General features: G+C 59.0%; 1 protein-coding gene across 1 annotated transcript; it reads right to left on the bottom strand.

Annotated features, from left to right (window-relative positions):
• Window positions 1-2,446: 2,446 nt before the first annotated feature.
• Window positions 2,447-3,879, bottom strand: SDF2 (stromal cell derived factor 2). The gene is made up of 3 exons (XM_086475423.1): window positions 3,705-3,879; window positions 3,420-3,616; window positions 2,447-2,734 (listed from the first exon to the last, which is right to left on the bottom strand). The coding sequence occupies exons 1-3, from the start codon at window positions 3,877-3,879 to the stop codon at window positions 2,447-2,449; spliced, it is 660 nt and encodes a 219-aa protein (XP_086331549.1).
• Window positions 3,880-10,346: the final 6,467 nt, after the last annotated feature.

The following is a 10,346-nucleotide window of genomic DNA, read 5'->3' as shown; positions in this document are numbered from 1 at the left end:
CACTCCAAACTCCTGACACCCCCTCCAAGCTCTCTTTGCCCCCCTTAACCCCTGCTGCCCTCCCCCAGACCCCCAACACCTCATCCTCAGCCCTGTGGGTCCCCCCCACTCCCCTGGCAGCCCCCATGCAGCCCCGTAGGCCCACTCTACCCCTGACACTACCCCAGCCAGCACTGTCACCCCCCCAACAAAAACCCTGCGGGCCCCCAAAACCCCCTAACACCCCAGTGCCAGCCCCATAGGCCCCTTCCACTCCTGCCACTACCCCAGCCAGCACTGTCACCCCCCCAAAAAAAACCCTGCGGGCCCCCAAAACCCCCTAACACCCCAGTGCCAGCCCCATAAGCCCCTTCCACTCCTGCCACTACCCCAGCCAGCACTGTCATCCCCCCCAAAACCCCTGCGGGCCCCCAAAACCCCCTAACACCCCAGTGCCAGCCCCATAAGCCCCTTCCACTCCTGCCACTACCCCAGCCAGCACTGTCACCCCCCCAAAAAAAACCCTGCGGGCCCCCAAAACCCCCTAACACCCCAGTGCCAGCCCCATAAGCCCCTTCCACTCCTGCCACTACCCCAGCCAGCACTGTCATCCCCCCCAAAACCCCTGCGGGCCCCCAAAACCCGCTAACACCCCACTGCCAGCCCCGAGGGCCCCCCCCTTGACCCTTGCGAGTCCGTGTCCCCCCCTCCCCAGCCCTGTCACCCCCCCCCAAACACCTGCGGGTCCCCCTACACCCCACTGCCAGCCCCGAGGGAACCTCCACGACCCTTGCGGGCACCCCCTCAGCCCTGTCACCCCCACCCCCACCCCCTAGTCCCCGTGGGCACCCCCACGCCCCCAACCCCCCCCCCCCCCGCCACCCTCCCCCCCCCCCCCAGGCCCTGACCGCGCCAGCAGCCCGGCGAGCAGCGCGACGACGACGAGGCCGAGCAGCACGGCGGGCAGCGGCGGCGGCGGCATGGCGGCCCCCGGCCCCGGTGGGGCGGTGTGCGTGTGTGTATATCCGCGTCCCACCCTCCCACCCCAGCCCCGCCGCCGCCGCCGCCGCCGCCGCCCGGAGGGGCCAACCGCCCGCGCACCCGGAGTGCCCGCTGGGAGGGGCGGGGAGGGGCGGGGCGGGGCGGGGCGGGGCGGGCGGCTCGGCGGGGCCGAGCGGTGCTTTCCCGGAGTGAGCGGCAGCGCCCCGCCGAGGCGAGCAGCGGGATAGGCGGCGGCGGCGGCGGCGGCGGCGGCGGCGGGGAAACACGCACCGGGGCCGCCCCTCGGCGCAAACAGCCACACGACAACGCGGGGAGCCGGGGGGGGGAGGGGTGTGTGCGTGGAATTCAGCTCTTTTATGGCCCCCAGGGCCCCGCCGGGTGTGGGGAAAGGGGTTTGGGGTACAGCGAGTGGCGGGGGGTACCGGGGCACAGCCAGCCCTTCGCGGGGGGGGTGGGGTGGGGTGGTGGTGTCTTGGGAGGGGAGGGAGCAACCAGGGAAGGGTTGGGGATTTTGGGGATCTGCTCTGGGTCAGGTCTGGGTGTTAGGCTTGGCTTTGGGTCAGGTCTGGACATTAGGATCTGCTTCGGGCTGGACTTAGGGCATGGGGATCTGCTTCGGGCTGGATTTAGGGCATGGGGATCTGCTTCGGGCTGGATTTAGGGCATGGGGATCTGCTTCGGGCTGGACTTAGGGCATGGGGATCTGCTTCGGGCTGGACTTAGGGCATGGGGATCTGCTTCGGGCTGGACTTAGGGCATGGGGGATCTGCTTCGGGCTGGATTTAGGGCATGGGGATCTGCTTCGGGCTGGACTTAGGGCATGGGGATCTGCTTCGGGCTGGACTTAGGGCATGGGGGATCTGCTTTGGGCTGGATTTAGGGCATGGGGATCTGCTTCGGGCTGGACTTAGGGCATGGGGATCTGCTTCGGGCTGAACTTAGGGCATGGGGATCTGCTTCGGGCTGGACTTAGGGCATGGGGGATCTGCTTCGGGCTGGATTTAGGGCATGGGGATCTGCTTCGGGCTGGACTTAGGGCATGGGGGATCTGCTTCGGGCTGGATTTAGGGCATGGGGATCTGCTTCGGGCTGGACTTAGGGCATGGGGATCTGCTTCGGGCTGGACTTAGGGCATGGGGATCTGCTTCGGGCTGGATTTAGGGCATGGGGGATCTGCTTCGGGCTGGATTTAGGGCATGGGGATCTGCTTCGGGCTGGATCTTGGATGTTGGGCTCTGCTTTGGGTCAGGTGTGGACATTGGGATCTGCTTCATGTCAGATTTGGGACACCAGGATCTGCTCTGCATCGAATTCAGGACGTTGGGATCTGCTTCGTGTTGGATTTGGGGCTCAGCGTCCCGGAGTGTGTCAGACCCTGGTGGGGACAGGGGCTGTCCCCCCGGGTGAAGTGACCCCAAACACCGCCGGGCAGCGCCCAGCAGCTCGGTGGCAGTCTGTGTGTCCGTCACAACTCCGCATGGTACTGCTCCGCTCTGAAGACCTCGCTGGGCTGCATGAAGATGCCCTCCATCACCTTCCAGTAGTTATTCTGGCTGGAGGCGGCCATGCCGTGCACCTCCTTCTGCCCGTGGATGGGCCGCCCGTACTGCTCTCCCGTCACCGAGAGGAAGACGTCGGTGGAGGTGTGCTGGAAGCGCACCTCGCCATCCCGCGCCCAGTAGGTCCCGCTGCACACCACCGTCCAGTCGTCCAGGTAGTCGCCCTCGCCGGCCTCCCCAAACGCGCTCACCTCCTGTGGGTGAAAGAGAGCTCGTTTTGGGGGCTGGGATGAAAGATGGGGGGGCGGGGGGGTGTTGTGTTGGGCCCAGAGAGCAAGTAGCGGGGGCAGAGGGAGGGTCTGGGCTTGTGGGGTGAGGAGGGACCTGGTTGGGACAGGGGTTCTGTTAGAATTTGGAGGGTCTGGTTGGGACTTGAGTGCTGGGAGTGCAAGGGGGACCCAGTCTGAACTGGGGAACAAGGTGGAACTGGCAGGGACATGGGGGACCCAGTCTGGACTGAGGGACAAGACAGACCTGGTAGGGACATGGGCGACCCGTTTGGGACTGGTAGGGGCAGGGAGAACCTGGTAGGGACATGGGGGATAAGGTGGGACTGGCAAAGACACAGGGGACCTGGTCGGGACCAGGGAACAAGGCAGTGCTGGTAGGGACACGGGGGACAAGAGGGTCCCAGTCTCAACTGGGGAGGGACTGGCAGGGAGGTGCAGGGATATGGAGAATCATGTAGGCACATGCAGAACAAGATGGGGCTGGCAGGGACAAGAGGGACCCAGTGAGGACTGGCAGGGACAGGGAGAACCTGTCAGGGTCTCAGGGGACCCGGCTGACAAGGGGGGATCCCGGTTGTGCCCGGGGAAAGGGGCTGGGCCCGGCTGACAAGGGGGGGAACGCGGTCAGGCGGGGGGTCCCGGCGGGTACCTGGTTTCCGGAGAGCGGGGAGGCGAAGCGGTGGCTGTGGAGGTTGCGGCCGGTGCCCAGGTGCGTGAGGCGGATGGCCTGCCCGCACCGCACCGGCGTGCCCCGCTCGCAGACGGCCGCCGTGCGGCCCCGCACCCGCCAGTAGCTGTTCCCGTCATCCGCCGCCGACACCCCGGTCACCGACTGCTGCCCGCTGCCTGCGGAAGGGGAAAACCGCGCTCAGGATCGGCCCGGCCATGCGGCCGCGGTGCCGGTACCGGCGGGGGTGAGAGTGTTCCCGGTTACCGGAGCCGTAGCGCACGTCGTGCGAGTGCAGACGGACGTTATGCCGCACGTTGAGCAGCTTCACCACGGAGCCGCAAGTGACGGGCCCGGGGCCGCCGCGTACCACCGCGCCCAGCACCAGCACCGGCACCAAAACCGGCAGCACCCGCCTGGCCGCCGCCGCCGCCGCCCCCATCACCGCCGCCGGAAGCGGATGTGGCGCCGCTCCGCCCGCCCGGAGGTCGCCTCTCGTCTGCTCCGCCCCCCCCCCGCGCCCCCCCCCCCCCGTCCCTCGCTCGCCGCCGCCGCCGCGGAGGCCTCCATTTTCCCTCGGCCCCACGGGTAAGGCCGCACCGGGCGAGACGGGGGCTGCGACGGGCCGGGCGGGGGCGAGCGGCGGGTGGGGGGCGGCGCCGGTAAAGCTCGCGCCGCCGTGGTACGGGCCGGGGGGGGCCGTTGCCAGGGGAACAGTGGAGACGCGCCGGGCCCGGGGCGGCTACGAGGCCTCTTGGGCTGGGCGTCTCCGGCGGGCCTGGGCCTCGGTAAGGGCGGCAGGGACATCCCCCGGCGTTGGCGACGGGCTAGGCCGCGGGCCCCGGTTGGGGGTGGAGGCGGAGGCGGCTCCTCCGCTCCCTGTTGCCGGCCGCGGGTGGGGCTGGCGGCAGCAAGAGCCTCCCGGAGTGGGGACCCCCCCCCCCCCCCCCCGGGTTGGGGTGACCCGGGCTGGGGCGTAGAGCGCCCGGGGAGGACGAGGGGAAGGCGAGGCGGTGGGCAGGGGGCCAGCGGCTGGGGTGGGGGGCTGCTTTCCCGGGAACGGGAGGGTGCCGCAGCACCACCGCACCCACCCCCGCCGGAGCGGCCCGGTTCTCCCGTGGCAGAGGCGGCAGCGGAGCCGGGGGCTGCGGAATATCGCTGACACGGTAGGAAAAGCTGGTAGATGTGTGGTTGTGGACATGGAGAGCGTCGGGCTGGTTTTCTGGAGGCGGGGGGGGGGGGGGGGGGGGGAGAAAGGGTCTGACCTTTGTTCCTCAGGTCCGCCGGTGGTCTGGATCGCCCCGCTCCGCAGGTGTGATTCCCGGAGCGCTGCGTTTGGTTGGGCCGACTTCTGACAAGGTCCTCTTTGAAAAGCCGAGGGGCAGCAGCCTGGGAAGGCCCTTTTGGGGATTAATAGCTGACTAAAGGGTGGCAAAAAAAGGTAGGGATGAATGATTGGTGCTCGCAGTGGAGTGAGGTTATTGTGGCGTTTCGTGGTTATCTCTGCTGCTTTGTTTGGTTTGTTTTGTTTTTTTTTTTCTGAATATGGTGATGTAGAGAAGGAAAATTTGATCCTAAATTATTTAGGATAGCTAAAGCAGATTGTGGGAAGTTGCAGAGACCAGATAATACTCCATGGCTGGGTGCTAGTGTGGTAAACGAGGTATGACAGCGACATGTGTCATCAAGGTAACAAACACCGCAGCAATTGGCTCTGCATCAGCTTTTACTATTCAGGAAAGAGCTGTTGGTATCTCAGCAATTGTTTCTTTTAAAACCATCTTTTCAACACCCTGCCGTAGCCTAAAAAAGGATATTTTGGAATTACTTTAAAGGAACAGAGAACAAAGCAGAAGACAGCATTATGCTGCCGTGTAAATGCTTGGCGGTTTGTGCCCTGGCTGTTGCTGGCAGTTCTGGTTAACCCCTCTCAAAGGGGAGCACTGGAAAAGGCAGGGGTAGGAGCAGCACAGAGCAGGTTTCTGGGCAAGCGATGCCTTCGCTTTTCTCACCTTAGGGGAGGAGCTTGCTGACGGGAGATACCGTGCAGGTGCGTGAAGTCATGGGCAGGTCAGAGAAAGCAAGGAGGGAACATCAATTTTCTGTTTCTTACAGGAAATTATGATGCAGCAGGTCTAAAATAAACAGGCGGAAGTGCTTTTTCACACAACGTGCTATTAAACTGTGGCACTCTGCCACGGGCTGCTCCACCGCCCGGCGGTGTCGGGGGCGGTGGGACCAACGGGGAGCATTAAAACTAACGCAGCAGGTATGGGAAGTTCCTGAGCTGCAGCGGCTGGCTGGCTGGACTTTCCCTGTCGCAGCATCGTTGGCCTTCAGTCGTTGTTTTGCCCCTGTGCTCCTTTGCACACCTACCACTGAGGAGGGTGGGGGTGTCTGGTTTAGGTCCCGACTTCAGGAATTCGTAAAACAGCTGTAAAAGCTAAATGCAAAACTCTATGTTGCTGGTGCTCTATCAGGGCTGGCAGGCCCTGGCAGAGATTGGCCCTGTAGAAGTCCCTGCCCGCCCCAAGGAGTGGCTCTGGGGGGGACCTCGGTGCTGACAGGGTGCCGGTGAGGGTAGTTTCTTGCGGTGCGAGTGCCTTGCGGTGCTTCACGGGGATGTTGTCCTTGGGCTCATAAGCTTCAAATTAAAAGATGCCAACGTGATCTTGTCTGAATTCTGTGGTGGGATGAAGCCTGAAGATCATTGCTAAGTGATTAGTGTTAAATCCCCATGTTCCAGCTCAGCCATGGCTTGGGGTTTTTTGGTTTGGGTTTTGTTTTTTCTTTTTTTTTTTAAGAAAACCAAAATTGATTTCATTATGAGAGCTTCGGGGGGTAGAATGGTGGCGTTACCTTTGCAGTTCGTTTGGGTTTTTCCTAATGAGCCATTTGTTGTCGCAGTCTTTTACTCCTGTGGACATACTCGGGCCGTGCCAGAATTAATTTTGTGAGCATTTAATTGATGAAGTGAATAGACTGGGCCTCCTTAGGCTCTACATTTTAATTGAGTCAAGTTTCCCTTCTTATTCGCACAGAGCTTTCTGAATCCTCTGCAACTTAACTTTTCTCTTTGAAGTGTAGACATGAGAACTGAGCAAAACTGCTCAGTGGTGGCCATGTGGTTCCATGGACCGACGTGAACTCGAGTGGACTGTGAGTTGAACCATGAAATGGCAGACATTAAAACAATCCCTGCCCAAACCCTCGTCCCCTGGAAAAAAACCCTCAAAACCAGTATTAGCGCGAGTCAGGGCCTGCATGTAGTTTCTCCCACAAAGGATGGGGAGAAGTCAAGGACTTGCACCCATGCTGTAGTGAAGCCTCGGTTTAGCACTTGGTTTTGTGATTTGTGCATCGATACCGATATCCTGGGGCTGATTGATTGCTGAATAATATGTGTATGTCACTGCGAGGACACTCCTTGGTTATTTTGTGAGCACCGCTGGGGTCTGATGCCTTAGTTGGCATCCCTGTGCCGGGAGATTGTGAGATGCTTCTGGTTCCCCTCCCCCCACACCTGCTCAGGCTGTGAAGCTCCGGTGGGGCGCTGCCATTCCCGATGCCATCCTGCACGTGGTTGTGTCCCTTGGCTTGCCGGAGCGCCACCGTAGCTGGCAAGCTGCAGGAGTTCTTCTGTTATTTTGCAGGTACTTGCAGCCTATCTCCATTTCTAAACCTCGTGAGTTAAATTTAGCTGGTGTACGATGCTCAAAGCTGCGTCTGCCTCCAGCGCTGCGATGTTTTGCAGTCCTGAGCAGCCAGCAGGTACCTGGGTGCGTGGCCAAGCCTTTATAGGTATTTGAAAGTCTGGTTTCCAGAATTCACGGGTCCATCACAAAGCAGCACTTATTCTAAAGGGACTGCCTCACCCACCCGGGGCTGTGCCTGCAGCCCGTGTCCAGCTCGGTCCTGCCGACCGGCTCAGAGCCGTACGGTCTCGGTGATGATGGCGAAGAGACCTATCTGCTCAGGGTCGTCCCAGTTAAAAGGAGCTTGTGGACTCTGGACAACTGCCATTGTGCCTTTGAGCTGAGCAAAGTGCGGACGACGCTGGTCGAAAGCAGAGGTCGTGTCGTCGCTCAGCCCGGAGCTGTTCCGGCGCCGCTGCCGCGCGGGAGAGGCCACGCTCGACATGGAGGCACCTGCGTTTCCCTCGCCCGCTGCCGCGGTGCCGTCGCAGCGCTGCTGGCTGCATTGCCCTTGTCTTTGGTCCGTCTTGGTCAGTGTCTAGTGGCCGTAGGGTATCTTTGGGGTACAGCTATATCTGTATCGCCTATAGGAGCCTGTCTGCTTGTGTACAGGTAAGCGTGCGGGGTTAGGCAGGGTCTCCCTGCCTTTTTGGTGCTCTAGTGCAATTTAGTACTTGCTGCAATCCCTGACCCTCTCCTGGGAGTGGTACAGGAGCAGGGATGCTGCTGTGCTGCTCCGAGGAAAGGCCCATGGCGCGATACGGCTGGGCTGGCTCAACACTCCTCAGTCTGGAGACTTTAAACACTCCCCAAGCCAGACAATCGGTGCTGCTAGAGCAGGGCTCCCCCTCTGTGACCGACTGCTTGGGGGGCTCCTGGCAGGCAGCAGTGCTGGTCTGAGCTCTGCCTCTGCACCTCTGCCTCCCTCCCTGGCCTGTTCTGTTTCGAAGGCCTCTCTGAAGCAGAGGGTGGGAGAGGCACCTTTAGTCCATATCTGATTCAACTTATCCTTGGTAATAGCTAAGTGACATCCCTGCTGTCCTGAGGTGGATTTCACTGGAGCTCAAAGCACCCGGTTTTGTGGGTGGTTGGCTTGTGTGGAACCTGCTCGGCTGGATATTTTAAATGAAATGGGTTTCCTAGGTCTTAGCTGTTCCCTGTGTCCAGACAAATTTGATTTGACATGAACTGAAATTGCCAGGAAATTACAGAACTAGTGATGAGGAGGAAAGGTGGAATCGCGAGCGAAACGCTTCACTGGCAGAGGAGAGTAAAATTGTACATGGGGCTATGACAAGGGGATTTTCTTGCTGGATTTGTGTTGGTCGTGGACAGGAGAGAAATGAGGTTATTAGACTTGGGAACGCTCTAGAGAAAGTCACTTAGCCTGCAGTTTTGTGTATGTTAATACACCGCGATGGATACGTGTGGAAGAAGAATTGGTGAGAAGGCGTAAAGTTGACATAATATTCATACACAGGCTGGTGAAAATGCCTGTTCCTCTACCATATGTAGTTACACAATTCATCATCGGCATTGGCTTCAGGAACGTGTATTTAACTAGCTTCTGTACCGCCCTCTGAAGCGTTATTTCTGAGAGGGATGCTTAAATACACGTGTGTGACTTCTACAGCATCCTCTCGAGGGCAGGGATCACGCCGTGCCCAGGTGTCAAGCCAGAGCAGCCGTGTCCTGTTTGGGTGCAGAGCAGTAGCCTTGGCCCACTGTGATTTCTGCCTGTTTGGAGCATTGCAGATAGATGTTGGCCACAGCCACGTAATCTGCAGCCAAGGACTATGAGCTGTTATCTGCTCGCGTCTAAAATCTGGCAGAGGTCTTTCCCTTGTTTTGTTGTGGGCTTTCTTTAATGAGGTACGGCCAACACATTCCTTTGGAGTATTTTAAGATTCTCCAAGATCGGCCTTGCATGTTTTGTTGTTGTTTGTTTGTTTGTTTTTTTCTTTAACTGAAAAATGAGTCCCTGGTTTTCTCGAAGTTGTGCACCAGATGTGTGGATCTCGGGGCAGAACCAGAAGTCACGCACACGAGAAGTGTCATGGCAAAGCCTTGATCAGGTTGTCCTGTATGGGGCTGATTTCCTTCAGCTGTTTGTTTGCAGTGGGGAAATGATGATGGGAACATTTTGAAGCGTGTTTGTCTAGGTATTGTTCCCTGGCATCTAGAGTTCTTTTCTCATCTTTTTCTCTCTCTCTTTTTTTTTTTTTTTTTTTTTTTTTTTTTTATGTTAAATTACATCAGATGTAATTTGACATGGAGGTTTTGGCTTTAGATCTGACACCTCCTCTGAGTTTCTTTTTGTACCTTCCCAAAGACTGGTTCTTCTTCCTGGGCTGGCGCTTTCATCTTCACAGCCATTTGAGGAATTGATTTGTTTTTTCTTATAGCTGACTTCTGTAAGGTTCTGTTGTTTTTGTGTACGTAAAAAGGAACTAAAAAAACAACCTTTGAAAATTCTAAAAGTGACAGCAAGTTTTATAACCACAGGAAATGGAAGGCTGAGAGAGACAGAACTTGAGCCGTGTCTTTATGGACACACGCTTTTCTTTGTGCCAAGCTTGATTTATCCTGCTTCCAGAAGCCCCAGTTGGGGAAAAACATCAAACAAAAGGTTCTGGATGTAGAGAACGCCCTGTTTCTGTACTCTCTTGTACAGAGGCCCCTGGCCTGGAACACCCCACCTGCAGCTCCGGCTGTGTGGGGCGGTGGAGTTGGGCGGCCAACAGCCCCCAGCCCCGACCGTGCAGCACCCCCCAGGCCTCTCTCCTGTTTGCTCCGTGGGGCTCCGCAGAGCCTTGCGGTTGCAACTCAGTCAAGGCCCTTTTCAGGGTCGCCCTGGCTTCATTAATTGAGTGAGGATTAATCATATTAAGATCCTAATGGGTTGGACTGCGTGGCTAACACCGTGCGGCGTCGGTGGCAGCGTGGGGTTGCTTTCTTGGCCGCGAGGGAGGGTACGGATGGGGTGAAGGGCTTTGGCTGCGTGCGCCATTTCAGCCGCGGCCGGGAGCTGGGCTGTGTCACGAAAGCTGCTGTGACAGGTCCTGTCCCGCTCGCTGAGACACGGGTTGACAGGAGCTCGCAGCACTTGGCTGCTGGCTTCGCTGGCCTGATCTCTGGTGACAGGGATGTCCAGGCAAGGTGGATGCTGGGTAATTTAAGGTCTTGATAGATAATTTGAAATTGCCTTAGGTGT

The sequence above is a fragment of the Leptosomus discolor genome, chromosome 18 (genome assembly GCF_034619465.1).
Source record: "Leptosomus discolor isolate bLepDis1 chromosome 18, bLepDis1.hap2, whole genome shotgun sequence".
In the NCBI taxonomy this organism is placed as follows: domain Eukaryota; kingdom Metazoa; phylum Chordata; class Aves; order Leptosomiformes; family Leptosomidae; genus Leptosomus; species Leptosomus discolor.
Note: the sequence above shows the minus strand (reverse complement) of the source record. Positions and strands in the feature narration are given on the sequence as shown.